The sequence below is a fragment of the Pimephales promelas genome, chromosome 11 (assembly GCF_988280905.1).
Source record: "Pimephales promelas chromosome 11, fPimPro1.hap1.1, whole genome shotgun sequence".
NCBI lineage: Eukaryota > Metazoa > Chordata > Actinopteri > Cypriniformes > Leuciscidae > Pimephales > Pimephales promelas.
The window spans coordinates 337,501-363,617 of record NC_142779.1 but is presented as its reverse complement, the minus strand read 5'-3'; the positions used below and the strand labels follow the sequence as shown (position 1 = coordinate 363,617).

Genomic DNA, 26,117 nt, shown 5'->3' with positions numbered 1-26,117 from the left:
TACTTTAAATACGTAGCGCGTTACTTTTCCTACGTTTATTGACACGAGGAGGTGTTGTGTTCGCAGTGTGTGTGTGTTGTGTAATGTAAACGATGGTTATTTTAGTTCTAGACTAAATACGATCATGCATTTACTCGTCTCACTCGCACGAAAACATTCAGTGTTCCTCAAAATGAATGAAAACAGTAAAATCTCAGAATTTTATGCAAAAATTGTATAAATTACACAAATACACTTTATGTATTTAATCTCACTTTATTACCCAAAGTCTTTCCTGCTGACCTTCAGTGATCTAATTCAACCATACAAATAAGCAAAAATGACTTTAGATTAGATTTAGAAATAAGCGTGTTATTCTCGCGGCGCCCTCTACTGTACAGGAGGAGATATGCATTCCCATCAGCCTGAGGATTATTCACTTCACTTTTAGTGGGAAAGGGCCTTAACAATTGCCAAAATTACAACTTTTGTTGTTGTTATTAAAAAAAAACAAGCAAGCCCAGAAAAGGCGGGGGAAAGTAACGCATAAGTAACGTAATGCATTACTTTCCATAAAACATAACTAAGTAATGCAATTATATACTTTTTTGGTGAGTAACTCAATATTGTAATGCTTTACTTTTAAAAGTGTATTTCCCTAAACCTGTGGGCAGGATCCAACAAGGTTAAAATAGTCCCGCTTGTGCTCCTGCGGTCAGAAACGAGCGCATTGGAAATGAATGAGAGTTTCCTCTAGTGGAAGCGCATGGAACTGCAGTCGAACACACACTGGCTTTAGATTTATGGCTTTAGTTTTCTTGCAGTTTTAAAGTAAAATGTGTTTTTGAAAAACATATTTCATACATTTGTTAAAAAAAGTGCGTTTTTCATGAGAATAAATTCTGTAACTTTTTTCCACTCTTCAGCATTAATCTGCCAAGTGTCGTCCAAACTTACGTCTGCGATCCAAAGCTTTCATTTATGACAGTTTGAGTTGGAATTTTTATTTATCATCAAAAAGTGAATAAATGGACCATAAAGTTTAAATATTTAGTACCATAAAACCCCCTAAAAATACAAAATAAAAAACTAAATAATCAGGTAAATAATCCTAAAAAACTAAATTATCAGAACTAAAATATAATACTTTAATTTATTTTACAAATAAAGATGGGTTTAGCATCTGCCTCCTCCTTTCGCTACGGTTACGTTTGATCACTTAAACTCACATTATGGAGTGAAACGGAGTGTTTTCATGGATGACGAATTGTACGATGTCGACAATAATCCAACAGAATAGAGGAAACTGTCTAGCAATGCCAATCTCACCCAGGGTGAATACTTTATCTCTATTATATTGACTGACGTTAATGAAAGCATCACACACACACACACACACACACACACACACGGGTCGCATGAAACCAGAACAGAAGAGCACTTTCCTCCTCAGAGTCTGACGTGAAGATCGGCTGCAAACGAGCAGCTTTAATTGGAACTCGTGTGTGTGTGTGTGTGTGTTTCAACTTAATCTGATATCGCCAGACAGAAAACATCCTTCACATTCAGCCCCCGACACACACACACACACACACACACACACACACATCCCAGTCTTAAAGGGACAGTTCTGCTAAAATCGTCTGTTCGGTCATCATTCTGTTGATCCGCAGACATCGAACCGCCTCTCAGAGCGAGCGCCAATAAAACACACTCATGCGTATTTCCGTCTCCTAAAGTCATGTGACAGATTTCTGAGAAACAGATTGGCTTTTGTGCTGGTCATAATAACAACATGAGATTGGAGAGTTTCGGCAGAGGTTGTGTGTTGTGTTGCCGTTGTTCCTGACAGGCGTGATCACTGTCAGTGTGTGTGAAACCGCCTCACGGGGAATCGTGTCTCGTGTGTGTGTGTGTGTGTGTGTGTGTGTGTGTGTGTTTGTGCCGGAGGCAGAAGACTGTCAAAGGTCATCAGAGATAGAGCAAAACAAGCTGTGTGTGTGTGTGTGTGTGTGTGAGAGTTTGTGAGAGTGTGTGTGAGGGAGAGAGAGGGGGAGTGTGTGTGTGTGTGTGTGTGTGTGAGTTTGTGAGAGTGTGTGTATGCGTGTGTGTTTGTGAGTGTTTGTGTGAGTGAGTATATGTGTGTGTGAGAGATTGAGCGTGTGTGTGTATATGAGTTTGTGAGAGTGTGCGTGTGTGTATGTGTGTTCTGAGTGAGTGTGTGTGAGTAAGTGAGAGCGTGAGTGTGTGAGTGTGTGTGTGTGTGTGTGTGTGAGTGTGTGAGTGTGTGTGTGTGTGTGATGAACAGAGCCTAATGAGGGAAGCTCAAGACAAAAAAGAAAAGCCAGGGAAAATTAACGAGGCGCTGGATCTGATGACCACAGTTACTTTCATATCATTAAGATACCATTATAGTTTTCATTAATATTTTAAATACGTCCATATATATATATATATATATATATTTATAAAACGGTCAGTTCAAATCCTTGATTCTGATTGGTCAAGAGCTGTGCTTTATTCACGATAAACCACGGCTATGACCGCTTCCCCCAACGGTTCTATTGACCGCTGCGCGACACTGCGGTTCTATGTTGTTTTTATTTGAGCTTAATACATTGTACTTTACACTAATACATTGTTTTTTACTTTAATATTGTGTGGCAACCGTTTTATAAAAGCAATAAGGTACTCGAGGCTGTGCTGTATGGTGAATAAGGAACGGCTGAAGGGGTTACTCCGCTCGCGTCGAGCCTAACAACACCATTCAGCTGTTCCTTATTCACCACACAACAGCTTACATATATATATATAATTCATTTTTATTTTAGTACATTAAGTATAAAACGGGTTCCGCTGAACTGAGGTTTATAATCGTTTTATCTGATATGAACATGCGCATAAATGAACTACGACAAACACCTGAATAAATCCCTCAAACCTGACGCAGCAAAGACTGTGATTGGATAACTGGAGTAGCCAGCGGACCAATGGTGTTGCAGCGTCTCTAACGTTGGTTTGGTGTGTGATCAGAGGGATGTGGGCTAATTCCTCCAGAAGCGTCTCACACACACACACACAGTTGATTACAGAAGCTCAGTTTATTACTGATATTCTGCACCAGTTTCTCAGGAAGGGATGATGCTTTTATTCTCTTGAACACGAGATGGAAACGCTGCTTTATTTGTGTTTTATGCACTATTCCAGTTTTGCAACTTTGTAAGGAAATATAGCTATTGATAGTTTCAGTCGTCTTCCTGTAATCCTGCATCAGAATGTCATCCGCAGACTACAGCCTCATCTTCAGAGGACACATTACGAATATCACTGCTGAATTATTGACACCGGCCGAGAGAGCTACTCAGAATTAGTGGCAAGACAGAGAGAGAGAGAGAGAGAGACAGAGACAGAGAGACACAGAGACAGAGAGAGAGAGAGAGAGAGAGAGAGAGAGACACAGAGAGAGAGACACTGAGACTAAGTGTTTCACAGCTGAGTCTTTACCTTCTTCATTAAAGAAGCGGACATGATAATTCACACACACACACACACACACACACACACACACCCCGTAGTGTTATCAAATACAAATGACGGCCTCACTAAGCAAATGTGAAATGTTTATTCTCAGTTCATGCATATTTGATTTCAATAACATATCTGTGTGTGTGTGTGTGTGTGTGTGTGTGTGTGTGTGTGTGTGTGTGTGTGTGTGTGTGTGTGTGTGTGTGTGACGCGCCTCACCCTGCGGCTTCAGTCGACACGTTATCGAGGTCAGTGTGAGGATCGGCTCTCCTCGTGCGTTCTCTAGTTGTTGTAAACGTGTGTTCAAGCGCTCATCGGCTGCTTCTGTCATCACTGCTCCTTTCCTCTGTGCGACGCGACAAGATCTTAAATCTTGAATTATGATGAAATATGTTTGCCGACATCACTCGAACCGCAACGTTCGTGTGTGTGTGTATGTGTGTGTGTGAATCTGCTGGAGGAGGAGAACATCAAACACACAGACGGATCTGATCTCCTGCTTACCCATATATATATATATATATATATTCTGTAATACACTGCAAACAATTCAGTCCAATTTACAGTAAAAAACGGCAGCTACAGTAAAAAATACGGTAGCAACACTTTAGGTTTTACAGACTTAAAAATACAGTAAAAAACGTATTTCACGAACGTATTTTTAACAAAAATGCATCAAATGTGAAGTGTTACGCAGGGAATTGTGGGAATCTCAAATTACGACTTTTCACTGTAACTCATCAATCACAGTTATATATTCACCGTATAAAGTATGGAAACTGCCTTTTACCGTTGAAATGACGATACGATAAGTGTACGATCTTATCCTGATCATCTCTGACAGAAATCCATCAAACACACGTTTATCCTCGTTTACCATCGCAGATCGAAACTCCACAGACACACTGCAACAACACACTGTAAAAAAACACACTTTGTAATTCCTTTACGAGTAACTTCTATTCAATTTTCAGAAAAACAGTTTTACTTTTTTCAGAGCAGTGTGTGTTTCTTTGTGTGAATGTACAGCCAACACAATAACCTCAAAATGCCAAGGATGTCAGAAAGGCTTCATGAATCAATCCAACATTCAAAGGTTGACGTGACCGACTGGGCTTGTAGAGTTTTCTAGATATATTTCTTTCCTTTGCACTTCCCGCTGCAGAGATGTACGTCACAAACACACGCGTCGTCCACATACTGGACTGCACAAAGAAAACATTCATTTTTCCGTTTGACGCGTCTCTCAGCGAGCAAAAACGTGCTCTGAGAAGGTTTCCTAACATTCCCATTAAGTTATGAAAATGTTATTAACGTAAAGCGGATGTTAAGGAAACATTATGGGAACATTTGAATCTCCTCTGAACGTCCTGAAACACAATTTTTTTTTTTTTTTAAATTCAGAAATAACACTCCATGACCGATGTATGAATGTGTGTGTGTGTGTGTGTGTGTGTGTGTGTGTGTGTGTGCGTAACGTTTGAGAACATTATTAAATACCAGAGAACTCTGAATGTTCTCGATACTGGGAGAACCTTCGTTTGAAGTTCAACAAAACTCAAGACACAACTCTGAACTCAACAACTCAACAAGACTTAACACAACACAACTGAACTCAAAAAGACTCAACTCAACAAGACTCAACTCAACAAGACTCAACAAGACTCAACACAACAAGACTCAACAAAACTCAACTCAACACAACTGAACTCAACAAGACTCAACACAACTGAACTCAACACACCTCAAGACTCAACAAGACTCAACACAACAAAACTCAACTCAACACAACTGAACTCAACAAGACTCAACACAACTGAACTCAACAAGACTCAACACAACTGAACTCAACACACCTCAAGACTCAACAAGACTCAACACAACAAAACTCAACTCAACACAACTGAACTCAACAAGACTCAACACAACTGAACTCAACACACCTCAAGACTCAGCAAGACTCAACACAACAAGACTCAACTCAACACGACTCAACAAGACTCAACACAACTCAAGAGCACAACACAAATAGACACCTCAACAAGACTCAACAAGACTCAACACAACTGAACTCAACAAGACTCAACTCAACAAGACTCAACACGACTCAAGAGCACAACACAAATAGACACCTCAACAAGACTCAACACAACTGAACTCAACAAGACTCAACTCAGCAAGACTGAACTCAACAAGACTCAACACGACTCAAGAGCACAACATAAATATACACCTCAACAAGACTCAACAAGACTCAACACAACTGAACTCAACACGACTCAACTCAACAAGACTCAACACAACTCAAGAGCACAACACAAATATACACCTCAACTAGACTCAACAAGACTCAACACAACTGAACTCAACAAGACTCAACTCAACAAGACTGAACTCAACAAGACTCAACACAACAAGACTGAACTCAACAAGACTCAACACAACTCAAGAGCACAACACAAATAGACACCTCAACAAGACTCAACAAGACTCAACACAACTGAACTCAGCAAGACTCAACACGTCTCAAGGGCACAACACAAATACACACCTCAACAAGACTCAACAAGACTCAACAAGACTCAACAAGACTCAACAAGACTCAACAAGACTCAACACAACTCAGCAAGACTGAACTCAACAAGACTCAACAAGACTGAACTCAACAAGACTCAACAAGACTCAACGCAACTCAAAAGCACAACACAAATACACACCTCAACAAGACTCAACACAACTGCACACAGCTGTACTTCCGTGCACATGGATTAGCGCAGTGATTTTGTGTAGCAGAAGTGCGAGTCAGTACTGTAACTAAATGGGTCATTCCACACTGGCTCCGTATGATCAGAAACCCGCAGTGAACTGACCCCGTTTCTGGCGTTTGTGACACACTCTGCCCTACACAAGACTTCAGGTCTCGTCCTTCACGGCGACGCATTCACTTCCAGCACAATTCCGCTGATAAAGAACCATAATTCCCCTGGATTTCCATAATCCTCGCTAATGAACCAATTAAACAGCAAATGATGTAATTGGCAGGTTTTGTTCAAACAGACCGTAGCTGATCTCTACAGTCACATTGTTGCATGAATTGCATTTGAAATACAACACGAAATTAATGAGGCAGAAATCCAGAAGTGGAACATTTGCATTGCGTAAAATCTCAGAACTGGACATTATACTATTATACTAACCTAACCCTAACCCTAATCTGCATTTATATGAGAAGTACGGCAAGAAATAAATACATATATATACACATTTATCTATATATAACTCACATATAATACACTTCAAAAATGCTTTTCTTACTTAGTATGTTTGTCTTGTTTCCAGTCCAAATATTAAAAAAAATTATAGAGATGCATTTCCTAAAGTAGTAAAATGCCATAAGATATTATGTCTTGTTTTCTGGGGAAATACATAAAAAATAAGCGAGTTTTTAATTAAAACGAGCAAAATTATCTGCCAGTGCTGTAAGAAAAATAATCTACATTCAAACAGAAAGATGATTTTTCTCAACCCATTGGCAGATCATTTTTAAGCAAAAACTCACTTAATTTTGATTATAGAAAACATAAAATCTTATGGCATTTTACTATTATGTTAATACATCTTGATTTAACTATAATATATATAGGCAAAAATACTAATACTAAAACTGACACACATATTTAGGTGAAAGCAAGCATTGGCCAAACACCTAAAAGCTCATCTGTCAATCATATGTTTCTGCTGTTAGATCAGACACACTGTGCATCTAAATGAACTGTTGAAAAGTCATAATCAGTGTGTAATCACGCCATGATGCGAGTGCACATGAGGTTTGGTGATGTTGTGAGTGTTCTAGTGTGCAGTTTGAGCTCTCACCATCCTCTTTGTCGTCGAACACGGGTCTCTTGGATGAACTGTTCGCTCCCATCCTCTTCTTCCACTTTCCCCAGTGAAACATTGATGCTCTGATCTCATTCCTTTCAGCGCGACTGAACCTGATGCTGCTGATGCTCTAAAACACGAGCATCTGTGAGTGAGGAACACCGAGGATCTGCTCCAGAGATCACACATATACATACACACACACACATATACATACACAGACTCGAACTGAACACGAGCTTCAGCGCCGGCGCGTTTATATGAACCTCCCCTGCGCGAGACTCGGGCACGCGCGCGCGCGCGCGACGCTGAACAGTACAAATGGTTTTTGTCAGGTTTTTTTTTTTTCTTGTGATGTTTTTTGTTGGTGTTTTTTATTGCAATAACAATAGGGGAATAGAGTCATACAAACACTTGAATCTATAAAATAATTACAATCACAGATCACAATTTTGCATTTTGAATAAAAAAAAATCAAGTATCCTTTTCATCAGCTGTGGTCAGCTTGGTTTTTGTCATGTTACTTACCAATGTGTCGCCAGATGCAACAAAGGTTTTCAATAAAAGAGAAAAGAATAATATTTAAGACCCTTAGGTGTGTATTTAGGCTACATGACGATGATGTACTAAAAACAGTTTTTCCTCTGTCTAAAGAAACACTACATGCCAGTAGACTCAACACGCATGCGCATGACGTCACCGTTTTAATAGATTCGCGTGTCGTTTATAAAAAAAAATACATTTCGAAATCAGTTTTCAAAATCTTCTCCTCTTTATTATTATATCACACATCAGATCACTAACTCCAAAAACCCGCGACCGTACCAGAGCAGGACTCATCTACGGCAAGCCCCGAGGGGAAAAATACATTGCATACACACATACAACGGGCGCTAGTACATCATTACCGGTATTATAGTAACAGACTTTGTTGGATTATGTCATTACAATCCAAAAAAGTGTGTTACAATAACAATAATAAAAAGATTTTGAGGACAGTTGCACTGTATTGAGACAGCTGAGAAATATATTTTTGCAGTTTTCAACAATAATTGTCATTAACCCTTGCTCTTATTTTGTTTCTGATTTCTCAGTTTTGTCATTATTTTAGCAAATAATTTAGTTGTATTTATTTTGAGATGTTTGTTTTAAGAAGTTTCAAAGAGTTAGTAAAAGAGTAAAGTAAAAGTTAAAACTTTTTTATTTAAGTAGGCATCTATTTTTATTTTGTATTAACACTGTATTAATTTATAATGTATCATTATTGACTTTGCGTAGTGGGAGGGTGCCCCAAATCAGACCACCACTGCAAGTACCTCATCACCAAACTGTATGTTACTACGGTGGTGGGATAGACGTTGATTCAGTGGCCAATATGTTCCTCCCAATGTCAAAGACATGCCTACGCCCTTAATTGTCTGTACTATTCGGTCGTATCGGGAAAATACCTTTTGAGTTCTATAGACTGCCAAATGTTAAAGAGAAGAGTGCAAAAAACTGATGAAAGAAGGCATTTGTGGTGAGAGAGGCACAGCCACATGTGTAAATGAAGCTTTGACTATGGCTAAAATGTTAACATATTAACTATGGCTACATTCACACTGCCAGTCCAAATCCTATTATCTTTGTATCCGATTGGAATCTGATCTAAAAGTAGTAGTAAATCACCTTCACCTGCTTTCAGATGGATGATATGAGTGTTAAATTAACACCCAAGAGTGTTAAAGTTAACGAGATAATTAAGTGATTAAATGAGTGATGATTGAGGATTATTGAAGACACCTGATGATCACAAGCAGAATCACTGAAGGAGAAAATCACAAATTGTAAGCCACCCTTATGGAGATCAGCGTCTGCTTTAGTTGGGCTCTTGACCCTTATACTTTCACTTTAAATTTTGTTTGTCTGCTGTTATGATTTATAACAGTCAAAGGAACAAAGAAAACTGTGATCTGATAGTGTTGGTTATGTTTTGACATAATCATGCTGTGATCTGAAAAAGGAAACTTATTCAGATGATTTGGTTTAACTTGTTAGCAACAGCTTTGTGATTCTATTGCGCTGCAAAATGCTTTATAATTGTCACCATTATTGAGATTCACAGGCTGATTCTTGATGCCTTTTTAAAATTAAGTTTCAAGAAATTATTTGGATTACGTTGTAAAAGTTAAGAATATTCTGATTTTCAATGACAGTGAAATGACAGATTTATTTTTTGGGTTGTCAAATGACAGTGTTGTAACAATAAACAATAAAGTAAATTTAACTCAAAAAATCAAGAGTCTCGAAAGTCCAACTAAAGGCTCAAGAGTCCAACTAAAGCAAACACTGATCTCCATAATGGCAACCAATTACGATTTTCTCCTTCAGAGATTCTGATGTTATGGTGACTTCAAATGAAACACAAAGTTAAACCTCTGTTAATTCTCAATAAAAACTTCTGTAGAACCATGTCGTATTGCTATGGGCTGCTTGTGGCCCAGATCTGGCAAACAGGAGTGGGCCACCCATGCTGCATCTGGGCCAGATCCGCATCCCACAAGTGCCAGATGTGGGCCGGATCTGGGCCAAAACAATGTTGCTATGTGGGGGGGTTGGGCGGCTCGTCCAGCAGGTCGATACGCGCCCCGTCCAGCAGGGGGCTCCACTCACGGGCCTGCAGCTCCTCCATCAGCAGATCCAGCTCCGCCTGCAGCTTCTGAACGCCGGACTCCAGACGCTGCACCACAGAAGAACAACAGCACTGTCTAACACATTCTTAAATCCAGACACATTTACTGGAGAAGTCAGAAATGTATCAAAATGAACAGTGCCGTCTGTAAGAACTAGTGGTCGAGATCGGTACTGCAGTCCAAATTCAAAATATCAGAGATCGTAGTTTCCCCGGCTCCTCAGACTCGATGCTCACGCGGGTCGCCAGTTTCAGCACACGCAACCGGAACGAGCAAAAGACAAGGAGACAGATTATTAATGAGTTGATTTATCTAAGTTTTAATATCCTCTGGTTCATAGAGATTCTTAGATTGATTTCGAGGCTTTTTAGGTTGTGTGGAATCTACGATCTCTGACCCAGTTTTTCTGCTCGTTTCCATGGCTATGATACGCTGTGTTTCCCGCCAAGTGGCATCCCGGGGTGTCGAAGCCCTATTGGCTGAACTGGCAGTGGGCGGAGTCACACAGACCCAAACAAAAGCGGTCACCCAACGTGTAAAATAATAAGTAAAATATCAGGCTGTAAAAGTGTTTTTCAGAGAAACGAGTCAATGAACTTAGCGTGTATATCTGCAAACATATTATGGTGTTTGTATGCTTCAGTACAGTAATAAAGTTACATACAGCATCTTTCAGTGAAGTAAGTTTTATGTTTCTGACCACATTGGCAGATAAGTGTTCTTGTTTTAAGCACAATTTTGATACATTTTTAGAAAGCAAGATCCGGCCCACATCCGGGACCCTTTGATGTTTCATCCAAAATCAGCAGGAAACTATATAGAAAACAGTTCCAGTGTCTTTAAATATGTACAAACATTTAAATGAATTATTTTATACAATGCATTACATTTTTTTTAAATACTTGTATTAAAAATATATATATACAAGATATTTTTGAGCATTACAAATCATGCAAAAATCTCAATGTCTTTAGACATGTGTAGAAACGTCTAAAAAATATATGGGGAAAAAATATTTCGGACATTGCGAAATACAAACAATATTATTACCTATGAAGTTGGATATACAAGCATGAACATATTCACAAACACAGCGAATAATCCGTGGTATAAATACACAGCTGATCGTTGATCATCTCAGAATGTAAGGCCTTTATAATCGTACAGCTGATAAATGTGCCTGAGGATATTAAGATGTCAGAAACATTTACTGTACGTGTCGTTTTCCAGCACCAACATCTAAACATTCAAGATAGATTACTGGAGACGCAACATGACTGAAGATATGAAGTCTTGTTTACTGAAAAATGCAATGAAGTGAGTTTAGTCTTGAAATTGTAGAACACATACAGTATCTGCACTGGAGTCAGAGAAATAAAGCTCATTTAAAGTGAAAACATGTGTCCTTGTTTTAAGACTAAACTCACAGCAATTAAACCCAGAGTCGATCAAGATTATGAGTGTGACGTCACCTCCTCGACGCCGTCCATGCGCTCGTGAAGAGCCTTCTGATCCTGACAGGTGTGTGAGCTGCTCGTGCCTGGCCCTGTGACACACACACACACACACCTGAGTCACTGAAAACACATTAACATCAATCAGACGGAAAACCCCATCAGAGGACAGTGAAGATTCAGTTACAGTAACATCATCTGAATAATGCTGACAACAGATGATGTCAGCTCTTCACACACACACACACACAGCAAAAATGATGTCTTGTTTTCCAGCTCAAATGTCTAAGTTATTAAATGTAAGCACATTTCGCCAAATAAGAAACCTAAAACTTTTAAATTATGATTTAAGCTATGACCTTAGAACGTCACAATTTCGTCTTATTTCAACCTAGTGTGTTTAATTTTATGTTATGTAAACTTTTTGCCATAATTTCGACTTTTTTTAGTCAGAATTTTGACTCTTCACGCATGAATGTCAACTTTTTGGTCATAATTTCAATTTAGTTGTAATGTTATACTTTTTACTTTTTATGACAATTTTTACTTTTTAAGTCATATTACAATTTGTCATATTACATTTGTCTCAATTTAGATTGTTTGAATTCTTTAATTTCGACTTTTTAAAGTGACTTTTTGTCAATTTCAACTTTTTAATCTGTTATAATTTGGGATTTTTGTCTCAATTTTGACTTTTTATGTCATAATTTGGACTATTTATTAAATAATTTTGCCCTTTTTAATCATAATTTCAATTTCGTATGTTTAATTAATTTTTTACTCCTTGTCAAATTTATCGACTTTTTATGTCATAATTGTGACTTTTCATTCTATAATTATGATTTACTAAAACATCTCTAACGTGGCGTAAATGGGCTTTCATATTATTAAGATTATCGAAATGAAAATTATCGAAATGAAGTAAGTTTATGCTTAAAACAAGAACAAATATCTGCCAATGCAGTCAGGAAAATAACCAGGACAGAAATGTTTACTCCAGTCTCTCTCTCTCTCTCACACACACACACACACACACACAGAGCGAGTTGCGCAGCTTTTAAAGCTCTCAAGGCTCGTCGTGTTTCACGGTTTTCCCGCCGGATTCCCTCCTCCACAGTGTTTGATGTGTTTGCATGAATCCCCTGTCGTGAGCAGCAGTTTAATACATCTCCTGTAAGCGAAGGATGAGACGTTGAACACAGCGAGAGCGCCAGCACACACACACACACACACACACACACAGACCCACGTGTTTCTGATCTGACGTCAGATTCTCATACACACACTCAACACGCATCAACACACCAGCACAAACAGCACTGTCAATCACACACAAAGATGAGGAACTGTGGAGTTAAATAAAAAAATAATACACTTCCTGAAACGAGACTTCAAGAGATTTCCACGACGCATGCGCGAGAACTGAACTGAAGTAGTTGAAGGAGATCGCAGTTCTCGCGCATGCATCGTGGAAATCTAAGTCTCGTTTCAGACCAACAAGGAAGAAAAGGAATAGTCGAATAAAGTCGTTATTTTTGTTTGTTTTTTCGCACAAAAAGTATTCTCGTCGCTTGATAAACTTATAGTTTAAACATTTAAACATTTTCTTCATTTTCTATTGAGAATGAGGAGTTGACGTCATTTTACAGTGCCCCTCCCCTTTCCGCCATGTTGGTAGGATTCCCACGGCAAAACAGTATTGATTACGTGTGTTTTTAGCTCGGTAGTAGAGGAGTTTCTCGCAATACCGCACTGTTTTACCATGCCTGGAAGTAACTGCTGCGTTAAAAACCGATAAAAACCCTGGTAACCGATAGCGTCACCTACCATCATGGCCGACCGGCTCAGATCCCGCCCAAATAGGCACGTGACTCCTCATTCTCAATAGAGAAAATGAGTCTGAGGCCGCTCCATAGGGCTTTGATTATGAGGCGTGTCTTAACCGAACCAGGAAAAAAAAACTCTGCATTTAATTAATTGGATAGTCGTCAGACAGACCTACAACCAATCAGAGCAACGCAGTAAGTCAAATACTTTGCATAGCATAGCTGTCAACAACAGAAGAACTTACTTATTTTAGAAGTAAAATAACGAGTGTTGCTTCTTTCACTTCATATGTGCGACCAAAGAAACCACGACGACCACATGCTTTTCATTACGTCCCATCTTCTTAACTTAGCGACCGTCAGAGCCAGCTGAAAAGTTACACTTTTGACGAATATCTTTCCGGTCGACAAATGCCTTGATTGCAGTTTTCTGTTTGTCTATTAAAATGAATGCGCTGTCGATTTATTTTAAAAACAGACGCGACAGCAGAATCTACATCTCAATTCTCCAGCTGCAGTCATCTCTGAGGGAAACCAGTTCAGCGCTCTTTAATAACGTGATGATTACGTCCCTGCAGATCATCTGTCCATCATCGTATAAAGCCCGCCCTGGCAATCTGATTGGCCTGTTTATTTTTTGCCTGATCATAATTACTCCTCAATGGATCGAGTCCAGACCGAACTTCCCGACCAAAAAATGTTGTGGGCGGAGTTCGGGCTGGCATCCAGGCTAGTCTAGGCTATGAGCAAATCTTAGACTTGTCTGACACTATAGACCGGTCTAAACTAGCTTTGTGAAACACGCCTGTTTTCTCTGTTTCGGTTCTGTTGATATAAAAACTAATAAAAACAATATTGTAGAAGAATAAAGTGAGTCATGAGGTTTGGAATAAATGATGAAAGTGAAGAATCTCTGAGCCAAAAAACACAAGTGTGTTTATGAGCTGCTCATTCCAGGAGTGTGAGATCCCACACACACTTACACGACGAATCTCCCCCTCACTGACACTGAGATCCACTCGGATCTGGATTTGAGGACGGGAACATGACGCTTCAGGGTTCTGGTCTGGATGGACTCAGTAGATCATGTGTGAAATCTCCTGTGTTTCTGCGGTTCTGTCAGTCATACAGCGCTGAACACACACACACACACACACACACACACACACCTAATCAGAACCAGATGTTCCAGTCGCAGAACTCTCTCTCTCTTTAAACACACTCTCTCTCTCTCCCTCTCTCGCGCACGCACACACACGCACACACACACAATCTGAAAACACAGATCGACATGATCCTCAAAGTCAACGGCTGCATTTCAAACTGTTAATTAAACACGAGCTCCAGCCAATCCGCGGTCTTACCTGCGAGAATCTGACCAATGAGGAGCGCCAGAAGCGCGACACGTGTTGAGCAGCGGCCCATGGCGTCGCGTCTGTCACAAACACCGATAAAGAGCAGATCTTCGCGTTTACACTGAAGCTTGTGTCTCGATTCACTGCTTTCCTGATGAAAACACAGAACAGAAGTGGAGGAGGAGGAGGAGGAGGAGGAGGAGCAGGAGGAGGAGGGCGGGTGGGTCTCCTGAGCTAGAGCCAAACACACAGACATGGAGACACGAGTCCAACAACAGCAGAACCCCTCTGAGCTCCAATCGCCTCCTGAGATCATGGTTTCAATAGTTTAACATGTCTGACTGTAACTGATGTTATTTAATAGACACATAACATGCAGGTGAACGAATGGACTATTTAATCATTTTTGTTGTGCTTTAATTTGTTAATTTTTATTATTAAAATGCGTTGTTGTTCTGTGTGATTGCTATGCAGTTGCTAAGCGGCAACTGTGGTGTTGCTAGGCTGTTCTGTTTGGCTACTCGGGTAAGGGTTGTTATCTAATTTGTTACTATAGGTTTTGTTCTGTGTTAATGGTCACATAACAAACTAATAACAGATTTTTATTGTTTATTGTTTTTATTTTATTTATGATTATTAAATGTTTAATAATATTTATCACAATATTATTATTATGTTATACACATGTTATTTATAAATAATAATTCATTGTTTTAATTATAAGTATTTTATTAATATTACATTTTCATATTAGCTTCAAATTATTATAATTATGAAGAACCCTAGTTTGATCATCACAAAACTGTTACTATTTTATATAAATACACACACACACACACGCAATATTAATATAAATGTAAATGTAAATAAATGTACTATGTGCGATTGACATTAGATAACACAGACTGTTATACATTCAACACACTCAAAACTCATTATGAACATTTAAGAATTACAGGGAATAAGCATAAAAGCTATTTTGCTAACATGTGTGTGTAAATCATTCCCAGAGTGTGTGCAGAATGAAACACAGCAAACACACATATCATCCTCATCATCATCATCACCATGGGCCCGAGGCAGTGGATCACAGTAAACATGTCCGCCTAGATTAGACTGAAGCAGCTCTAATGAGACACAGATCAAGGTCGCTGGTGTTGTTATTATTAATAAACAGCTGAACTCAGAGCAATCTACGACACAACTTGATCTTCACATTTTCTGACAAAAGCACATATGGTACATGTGTAAAACATGTTGCTACGGTGTTGGGTGAGGTTGCTAGGGCGTTGCATTGCAGTTGATAGGGTCTTCTGTGTTGTTACTAGGGTGTTGCTAGGTTGTTCTGTGTGGTTGCTGGGGTGTTGCTATGCAGTTGCTTGGGTGTCTTGTTGTGCGGTTGCCAGGGTGTTGTTCTGTGTGGTTGCTGGGGTGTTGCTATGCAGTTGATAGGGTCTTCTGTGTTGTTACTAAGGTGTTGCTATGTTGTGCTGTGTGGTTGCTGGGGTGTTGCTAGTCTGTTCTGTGTTTGCGTTTTCTTCCTGTCTGGTGTGAAAGAGTCTCAGTGATCATCCAGTGACACTTGTTCGTCCTTAAATGTGCGTCTGTGGGATTCTCTCACCTGTTTTCTGGTCCAGCAGGTGAAATGCAGCGTCACACACTCCTCAACAACACACATGATTTGAGCAATCATTCATTCCACTCTAACTGTCCTGAAAACACACACTGATTGTTAGTACGACAGCAGCAGAAGAGACGGAGAAAAAGTTCAGCCGCAGGTTTTAAAGGGTAAAGTTCACAGTGTGTAATGTGTAAAGCTACTTAAGGAGGAAAGGACAACGGGACTGAAGATAACACACTGATAGCTGATCTCCTCTTATCTTTTATCTTCCCCTCTGTGCTTTGATGAGATCTGGCTGATTAACTGCGATCAGGTTCCTCCCAATCCATACATCTAATTGTTCTTAAACTTTCTGAGCTTCCCGAGTATTAAATTATGTGTGCCGTCTCACGGCTAGAATCTGCTGAAGGTGTTTCTTGGCTCCATCTCTGTATTGACTTCTCTCTTGGCGGGACTTCCATCCTTTTCTTTTTCCTGGAACGGTCATCAGAGGGGTGGACTCGGACAACAGTGATCCTCCCTTGTTAGTTGTGTGTGATGTATTGAAGCTGTCAGGCATGTGATGATGTCTGGCGTTCGTGTGCGTCTGTAAATCTCGTCTGCACATGTACGTCTGCGGGATAAAGAGACGGTTTATTACAACCTCCATAAAACACGTCCTGAGGATGAATAATAGCAGTATGCATGAAAGCATTTTGGACAGAGTTTTCTTTTTACATTTTGTACTAAATTTGAACGTTTGGGTGAGATTTCTGTCAACAGGGGCGATCAAATCTGTTCACTAGAACCAGTGCTCCTATTTAATGATGTACTGAAACCTCTTAGCAACACCTTAGCAACACCCTAGCAACTACACAAAACACCTTAGCAACACCATAGCTAAAGAGAACCCACTAGCACACAGAACACCCCAGAAACACTCTAGCGACCCCACAGAACACCTTAGCAATAACTTAGCAACCACACAAAACACCCTAGCAACTCTTCAGCAACACTCTAGCACCCACACAGAACACCTTAGCAACCACATAGAACACCCTAGCAACAACCTAGCCTCATAGAACACCCCGGCAACACTCTAGCGACCACACAGAGCACCTTAGCACCTTAGCACCTAGCGACAGCATAACCAAACAGAACACCCTAACAACCATGCAGAACACCCCAGCAACACAGAACACACTGTAGCAACCACAAAGAACACTGTATTTAACACCCTTGTAACACCCTAGCCACACAGAACAGCCCAGTAAAACAGAACATCCAAGAAACACTCTAGCAACCACATAGAACACCTTAGCAACAACACAGAACACAAGCTCCAGATTTTTGTTTCACAACACAGAACACTCTAGCAACACAGCAACCCCAGCAACACTTTAGCGACCACAGAACACACTTTAGCAATACCTTAGCAACCACTCAACAACACACCTTAGCAACACCCTAGAAACCACACAGAACTCTCTAGCAGCACAGAAAACCCCAGCAAGACCCTAGCGACCACACAACACACCTAAGCAACACCCTAGCAACCACACAAAACATTCTAGCAGCACAGAAAACCCCAGCAAGACTCTAGCAACCACACAGAACACCTTAGCAACACCCTAGCAACAACACAGAACACTGTAGCAACACAGAAAACCCCAGCAAGACCCTAGCGACCACACAACACACCTAAGCAACACCCTAGCAACCACACAAAACATTCTAGCAGCACAGAAAACCCCAGCAAGACTCTAGCAACCACACAGAACACCTTAGCAACACCCTAGCAACAACACAGAACACTGTAGCAACACAGAAAACCGCAGCAAGACTCTAGCGACCTCACAACACACCTAAGCAACACCCTAGCAGCCACACAAAACATTCTAGCAGCACAGAAAACCCCAGCAAGACTCTAGCAACCACACAGAACACCTTAGCAACACCCTAGCAACAACACAGAACACTGTAGCAACACAGAAAACCGCAGCAAGACTCTAGCGACCTCACAACACACCTAAGCAACACCCTAGCAGCCACACAAAACATTCTAGCAGCACAGAAAACCCCAGCAAGACTCTAGCAACCACACAGAACACCTTAGCAACACCCTAGCAACAACACAGAACACTGTAGCAACACAGAAAACCGCAGCAAGACTCTAGCGACCTCACAACACACCTAAGCAACACCCTAACAGCCACACAAAACATTCTAGCAGCACAGAAAACCCCAGCAAGACTATAGCAACCACACAGAACACCTTAGCAACACCCTAGCAACAACACAGAACACTCTAGCAACACAGAAAACCCCAGCAAGTCTCTAGCAACCACACAGAACACCCTAGCAACCACTCAACACACCTTAGCAACAACCTAGCAACCATACAGAACTCTCTAGCAACACAGAAAACCCCTGCAAGACTCTAGCAACTAAACAGAACACCTTAGCAACACCCTAGTAATCACACACAACACCCTTGCTTTATGCATCATATTATTTTTGTTTCACGTCCAGACCTGCGTGGAGTCTCATAAAGTCTGTAGCGGCGCAAATGATGCGGGTGGAGTCAGAGGTGATCTGTGATCCTGTCTGAAGAGGATTTAGCCTGTCCTAGAGGTCAGGGCTTGAGGTCTTACGGGGGACACTTTCCTCTGGACGCGAGTCTGAGGTCATCTTTCTCTGGGAAGCATTAAGCCCTCATCTATCCCGTTAGAGTGTCTGATTATACCACGTGAGAGGCGGGTTTAGACCCGGTCTGATACAGGAATAGAGCTGTAGGTGGAGTCCAGCGTGTGATTATGGGTAATCTCTTCTTAAATAACCCTGAGCAGTCAGCTAATGTCCTGTAGGACGTCTGAGAAAGGAGAACGAGGACAATACTGTTGGACACACACACACACATCAGAGAGCATCATTGAGGATGAATTTTGCAGCTCAGTTTTTTGCAAACTTTGCGAACGACGGCTCTCAGGCACAAGAGACACGGAGAGGCTTTAATGACAGCGAGGAGTATGATCCCTTCTGGCAGAGGTGGGAAACCGTATGTAAATCTGAAACCCGTAGAGTGTGTCCAACACCCAATGCTTCCCAGTGTCCCAGTGAATCTGAGAGATGTGATGAATCTAGAAACCGTGTAGCGACTCCCGTTCCTTTATCCAGTGATTCACACTCACCTCCCCGTCAAACTCGACCCGCTTCCGAAGCTCCTGTAGATCCAGCATCCGCAGACTTCCCTGTGTTCCCACATCTCGGACAACACCCCACTCTCCCATCGCTCTTCCAGGCATTACCTTCCTCTCCTTCATTCTCCTCTTCCTACCACAGTAAACACCTGAATATGATGACAAAAATGCTCTAAATGAGGCATACAAATCTGATGTATTAAACCTGATACTCAACAAAAAAACACATGCAAACTTTTTTAAACTGCTCCAACACTGAGATATCATATGTGAAATATCAGCATTTTCTATAGTGTGCCTAGAGGAAGCATATTACTGCATTACATTAACCCTGTAAAGCCTGACATATGAAATAATCTCATTGTTTGAATTGGAACAGTTTAATGAAACAAAAAGAAGTTTGCATGTGTGTTTTTGTTGAGGGTCAGATTTGATAAATCAGACCTTTATGCCTCATATAGTGAAAATATGGATGAAAAACTGCTCAGTTTTATTCATAGACTCAAACCGAGCAGAAATATGCTACAGATGCTGATATTCACATGGAAGCTTGTTATGTAAAACAAGGAGATCTTATATCAGACTACTTACATAAAATGCATATAAATATCAATATCTGCCAATATTATGCCTTTGTAAGAAAATATTTAAATGCTTAGTTTTATTATCTGTAGTTTTAAAACATAATGCAATGAAATACAATGATTGACAGGTGAACAAATAAACCTAAAAATATCAAGTAAACCTGCATTAGTCCAGCTTAAATATTACTAACAATATCAAAGTTATGACGTTTACTTGATTTGACAGCAGAAATAGGCTACTTCGACGAGGACGTTTGTACAGGAATATTATAAAGATACAAGAGTGAAAGGGATCAATCAGAGACAGAAGGACTGGAGTTTGAGATTGAGGGAAATATCATGTTGGTCATTTCGAGGTGTTCTAGATGCGGGCTTTATAGGGTTAATCAGAGGTTTGGTCAGAGGCTGTATTAGACGATGTGACGGAGGAATGAGGTGAAAGCTCAGCTGATATTAATAGCGGACACACGGAGCACTAATGCCAGATCGACTGCGCAAAACTGGAACAGAGGCGCTTCTGTCCGGTGTCGTCTTCACACACACACACCGTCGAACTGATCATACATGCATTACTCAGCAGTCTGACTGTAGGAGGGCTGAGGAGTGTGCAGACTTTAATCTGCCTTTATCTCTGAATGAAGGCTCAAACTTATCTACATTTATTTATGCAGTTTTGATTGCATTGATCCGCCGCTTCAGATGCAGATTCTGCGCCGCTAGTGTGTCTCCAGTGTCGCCGTCACCTTGGTCAAAGATTTATTATGCTGGATTATACATATCATATCAGTAATAATAATCCACTAGTGCTTGTCCTGTGTTCTTCTTCATGCTGTTTAGTAAATGCTTACAAATCTTGTTACTTTGAGCCGAAATAAATCTCGTCTATATCATCAGAAGCGGGACAAGAGAGGAAATAAAAAGAAGGGATTTTGAAAACAAAAAGTGTCCATATAATTGGCTTTATCCACAGCTGCACTACTTCCTGAACTTAAGCCAGCTCCTTTGTTTCCTGTCTGCCATTATTGGACAAATTAATTAGTTCAGGTGTGCCTGACCTCAGTAGTCACGGCAACAATAATCAGACACACCTGAATTAATCAAGTTCGTCCAATAATGGCAGACAGGAAACAAAGGAGCTGGCTTAAGTTCAGGAAGTAGTGCAGCTGTGCATAAAGCCAATTAAAGTCAAAGGTCATTCGACCTGAGCACTGTACCGTCAAATTGTAAAAACCCAATTGTTTTTTGTTCACGGTGCATTAAATAATGTTACTTACAACTTTTGATATTAGACATGTATTAGCAAATGTTTAGAAGAAGTATTTTTTCATGGTTACTTCATGTTAACCAACATAGTTAAACTAATGAAACATTAGTGTTACTAATATATTTGATAATATGATAAATATGTCAGAAATTGAATAGCAAAAAACTAGAGGGAAGTATATCATATGTTTAATATATTAGCCTATATTTAATTTAATTAAAAAAAAAACTGCATGATAAAGTGTGAATTTTTGTAATGTAATTTCTGGTTTCTTGGGATATATTATTATAATACTGAATATTATACAATAAACATTATATTGAATGTTTCATAATTTATATTGTGTCATATATTGATAGTGTGGTTGGTTAACCCCGTGTGTTCCTCCAGCAGTGCAGAGCAGCGGCTCGGCTCCTTCAGGCCCGACGGCGGCCCGTGTGCTAAAGACGCTTGCCTCGCTAACGGCCGCGCGGGTCGCCGCTCAACCCTCATTTGCCCAGAGCGCCTGAAGGACTTCGGGGCCGAGGAATACCTCAACGGAGACGTGAGGGTGTTCGAGAGCAGCGTCTCAGAGCCAGCCGCGGTCCAGCTGATGTCGACGCCCAAACCGGCCGCCAAGAAAAGCGTGGAGGGCAAACCGGCGCCTAAAGCGGATCCGGAGCACCTGCGCTTCGAGGACGTCAGCGCCGCGGCTTTCAGACTGCAGCAGTCCGGCATCCAGAAAACACCCTGCAGCGTACGCCACACACACACACACAACACATATAGGTGTTCTTATACATGTACTGGAGAAGCGAGAGGACTGCAGATATGAACTCTGTTTTGTGACAAACAGTTTGTGTTTAAAACAAGAACAAATATCCCCCAATGATGGGTTTAGAAACCTAAAAATAATCTTGTTTTTCCTTTGAATGAGGTTTATTTTTCTAACTCCAGAGGCAGATATTTGTTCTTGTTTTAAGCACAAACTCACTAAAGTTTGATATATTTTTCGTGCTTCTTCTCCAGTAAATGTGTCCTGATTGAAGCATATTTAGATGTTTGTGCTGGAGAAACACTGAGGAGACTCAAACATCTGCGTCTGATCACACCGGACATGTGGAGTTTGCAGGAATGAACACGTACAGTCGTTCGCAGACACGATTCCTCTGCCTCAGCCAGTTCGCTTTTATGACCTCTTAAAAATGAGAGGCATTCGCTAGAATTACAAACAACACTCTAAACCAGGCAAGAGCTTTAACCCATAAACGTGTGTGTGTTCTTCCCTCAGTACTCCAGACTGTCCAAACAGTACGGCATGGAGATCTACCTGAAGAAAGAGCTTCTCCATTACACCGGGTCAGCGAAGGAGAGAGGAGTGCTGTGCCTGCTGTCCTCGCTCAAACAGGTCTCAGATCAGCTTAATATCTGATATTATACCCAGACAGGAACATAGAGTCGGCACACATCCGGTGTGTGTTCAGTCCACGTGTTCCAGGGGTGGGTCGTATTTTAGAGTAGTTCACTCTTTAAAAACACTTTTGCTGATAATTTACTCACCCTCATGTCATCCAAGATGTCCACGTCTTTCTTTCTTCAGTCGAAAAGAAATTAAGGTTTTTGATTTGGATTTTTTTCCATATAATGGACTTCAATGGGAACCAAACGGTTCAAGGCCCAAAAGAGAGTTTCAGTGCAAACTGTTCAAAAGGCTTTAAACGACACCAGACGATGAATAAGTTGAATGAACCAAATGACTCGAAAAATGTCATTTGGTTTGTTCATTTTGAATCGTTTGTTCATTTTGATGAACGATTTCAAACAGGAGAGTCACGAACGCGCATCACAGAACAGAGCAAGGCGAGCATTTGAGCTTATAAAACTTAAACTTTGTTATTTATTTATTAAATGAGCGATCGTTTCGCTTGATAAGACCCTTATTCATCGTCTGGAATCGTTTAAAGCCCTTTGAACAGTTTGCACTGAAACTGTCTTTTGGACCTTGAACCGTTTGGACCCCATTGAAGTCCATTATATGGAGAAAATCCTGGAATGTTTTCATCAAAAACATTAATTCCTTTTGGACTGAAGAAAGAAAGACGTGGACATCTTGGATGACACTGGGGTGAGCACTCAGGGCGAATCCGAATCCACTTTTGCTAGTTTACCGACGGGAAAAATGGTCGTTGCTCACGGTGCATTCTCTTAATGAGTAATGGGTGTGTTTTGGGCATAACGAGCCAGTTGCGCTCGCGTCATGGCGGATTCGCTATTTACACGGTAGAACTTGATAGTGGAAAAACTGAACACTTGTCTAGCGAGGAAACGAATCTGCTCGTGCACGAGGTTAAAGCTGTGTGTGTGTGTGTGTGTGTGTGTGTGTGAGAGGTTAAAGCGCAAGCAGACCAAATATTGTGCCATTGACTTTAGACCAGGTTTTTTAGTGTGTGTGAATATGTCAGTGCCAACAATGCGCCTGAACACACACCTCGTTCTCAGACCAGCAGCCCATGGGCCACATTTAAACAATAACCCTAACCCTAAAAATGAAAACTGCGTTGGGCTGAAACTAGCAAAACACACTCGCGTCGCGGCTGCCGTACGATAGGGCACTATGTTGCCGTCTGGGTATTTAATGTTTGTACCATCATCAGATGAAATGTGACATGTTTGGGTACGGTACCGTGTGCAGGACCAGCAGAGGAAGGGTGTGATCGTGGCCACGGACTGCAACTTCTCCATGGCCGTGGCGCATCACGCGGCGGAGCTGAGGATTCCCGTGTTCGTCATCATGCCGGCGCACAGTTCTCCTCCACGCCTGCGCATGTACCGCGACTACGGGGCCATGGTCATCTCGTACGGCAGCACGGCTCGAGACTCCAGCAACCACGCCAGACACCTGGCCAAGGAGAACGGATACCTGTGTCTGGAGGAGTGAGTCTGACGCAAAAACACTTTCCGGATCCGGCCCACATCCGGCACGCCTTGAATCCAGATGTGAGCCGGATCTGGGCCGACACTGTGTTACTGTCTGGGTTCGTTTAGTGTTCCAGGTCAAAAAATGCTTCTCTCATTTTGCTATATTATCAGCAAATATTGGATTCAATCTTCTCGTTTTCTTTCAGTTCGCACAGGTTTAGTGTTTCTCTCTGGATCTGATTGATCTGAGCTCACTCGCCTCAGTTTATTTGAGCTTGAGCTCCGATCATTGAGGCACAAAGAAACACAACACCTGTGGTTACAGAATGAAAACAAGAAGATTGAATCCAATATTTGGTAATAAGAAAGTATTACAAGAGATTATGACCCAGACGGCAACATAGTGTCGGTCCAGACAGCACTGAGGCTATGATTCTGTCTGGGTGTGATCTCACTGGGTCATTTCACTCACCTTCATCTTTTCTAGTTCTTATCGATCCTGTCTGATGTTTTTAGGATAAACCCTTCAAGATGATAAATGATAGACACAGACACAAAGATCCTCTTGAGTGACTCAAAGATCTGGACACCCAGAGAGCAACATGGTGTCGGCCCAGATCCGGCCCACATACGGTACGCGCTGAATCCACGTTCCAGATCTGGGCCGACACCATGTGCTGTCTGGGATAGTAAAGTGTCCGTGTGGCGTGTGTATCAGCACAGCTGTGATCATCTCTCCCACAGGGACGAGAGCGCGGTGTACCTGGCAGGTCTGGGCACCGTGGGTCTGGAGATCTACGATCAGATTCCCGCGCTGGACGCCGTGATCGTGCCCACCGCTGGAAGCTGTGCCCTCCTGGCCGGAGCCGCACTCGCCATCAAACACCTGAACCCTCGCATCGCTGTCATCGTAAGTCTCACTTTATTTTGATTTAGTCCCCCGGAAACAGGACATAATATCTTATGTCATTTTACTCATCTAGTAAATGCTTCTTGATTTAAGAATTTTTTGATATTTGGTCCGAATCTGGGCCGTGTTGAATCCGCATGTTCCGGATGTGGGCCGGATCTGGCCCGTGTTGAATCCGCATGTTCCGGATGTGGGCCGGATCTGGGCCATGTTGAATCCGCATGTTCCGGATGTGGGCCGGATCTGGGCCGTGTTGAATCCGCATGTTCCGGATGTGGGCCAGATCTGGGCCGTGTTGAATCCGCATGTTCCAGATGTGGGCCGGATCTGGGCCGTGTTGAATCCGCATGTTCCAGATGTGGGCCGGATCTGGGCCGTGTTAAATCCGCATGTTCCAGATGTGGGCCGGATCTGGGCCGTGTTAAATCCGCATGTTCCAGATGTGGGCCGGATCTGGGCCGTGTTGAATCCGTATGTTCCGGATGTGGGCCGGATCTGGGCCGTGTTGAATCCGCATGTTCCAGATGTGGGCCGGATCTGGGCCGCGTTGAATCCGCATGTTCCAGATGTGGGCCGGATCTGGGCCGTGTTAAATCCGCATGTTCCAGATGTGGGCCGGACCTGGGCCGTGTTGAATCCGCATGTTCCAGATGTGGGCCGGATCTGGGCCGTGTTGAATCCGCATGTTCCAGATGTGGGCCGGACCTGGGCCGTGTTGAATCCGCATGTTCCGGATGTGGGCCGGATCTGGGCCGTGTTGAATCCGCATGTTCCGGATGTGGACCGGATCTGGGCCGTGTTGAATCCGCATGTTCCGGATGTGGGCCAAATCTGGGCCGTGTTGAATCCGCATGTTCCGGATGTGGGCCGGATCTGGGCCGTGTTGAATCCGCATGTTCCAGATGTGGGCCGGATCTGGGCCGTGTTGAATCCGCATGTTCCAGATGTGGGCCGGATCTGGGCCGTGTTGA

The 26,117-nt window shown here is 41.7% G+C and overlaps 3 protein-coding genes across 5 annotated transcripts in view; 1 reads left to right on the top strand and 2 right to left on the bottom strand.

The window, feature by feature from the left end:
* stk32c (serine/threonine kinase 32C) overlaps positions 1 to 7,624 on the bottom strand; it is a 57,747-nt gene extending 50,123 nt beyond the window's left edge. Inside the window, exon 1 of one of the 2 annotated variants that reach the window (XM_089116708.1) lies at positions 7,378 to 7,624. In XM_089116708.1, coding sequence (XP_088972834.1) covers positions 7,378 to 7,459 — 82 coding nt within the window. In that variant the 5' untranslated portion in view covers positions 7,460 to 7,624. The remainder of the gene's footprint in view (positions 1 to 7,377) is intronic. The other variant, XM_039649202.2, reaches the window with a different exon arrangement.
* Positions 7,625 to 8,132: 508 nt separating this feature from the next.
* On the bottom strand, positions 8,133 to 19,538 carry LOC120460883 (uncharacterized). 2 transcript variants are annotated; one of them, XM_039648898.2, is made up of 5 exons: positions 19,482 to 19,538; positions 16,312 to 16,924; positions 14,700 to 14,841; positions 11,528 to 11,601; positions 8,133 to 10,102 (listed from the first exon to the last, which is right to left on the bottom strand). In XM_039648898.2, the coding sequence occupies exons 2-5, from the start codon at positions 16,381 to 16,383 to the stop codon at positions 9,965 to 9,967; spliced, it is 426 nt and encodes a 141-aa protein (XP_039504832.2). In that variant the 5' UTR covers positions 16,384 to 16,924; positions 19,482 to 19,538; the 3' UTR covers positions 8,133 to 9,964. The 2 variants fall into 2 exon arrangements, with proteins under 2 accessions (XP_039504832.2, XP_039504835.2); XM_039648901.2 differs by lacking the exon at positions 16,312 to 16,924 and having other exon boundaries at positions 19,482 to 19,532.
* The window catches only part of LOC120460881 (uncharacterized), a 10,351-nt gene continuing 3,238 nt past the window's right edge, over positions 19,005 to 26,117 (top strand). Inside the window, exons 1-5 of the mRNA XM_089116710.1 lie at positions 19,005 to 19,348; positions 21,739 to 22,074; positions 22,609 to 22,725; positions 24,010 to 24,251; positions 24,981 to 25,146. Of these exons, the coding sequence (XP_088972836.1) occupies positions 19,229 to 19,348; positions 21,739 to 22,074; positions 22,609 to 22,725; positions 24,010 to 24,251; positions 24,981 to 25,146 (981 nt within the window). The 5' untranslated portion in view covers positions 19,005 to 19,228. The remainder of the gene's footprint in view (positions 19,349 to 21,738; positions 22,075 to 22,608; positions 22,726 to 24,009; positions 24,252 to 24,980; positions 25,147 to 26,117) is intronic.

Coding starts and splice junctions, on each gene's coding strand:
- LOC120460883 (XM_039648898.2), bottom strand. CDS start 16,383: ATGATTGCTCAAATCATGTGTGTTGTTGAGGAGTGTGTGACGCTGCAT. Junction 14,842..16,311: donor CCTGCTGGACCAGAAAACAG/GTGAGAGAATCC, acceptor TGTTTTCATCAG/GAAAGCAGTGAATCGAGACA. Junction 11,602..14,699: donor CATTGGTCAGATTCTCGCAG/GTAAGACCGCGG, acceptor TGTGTGTCACAG/GGCCAGGCACGAGCAGCTCA.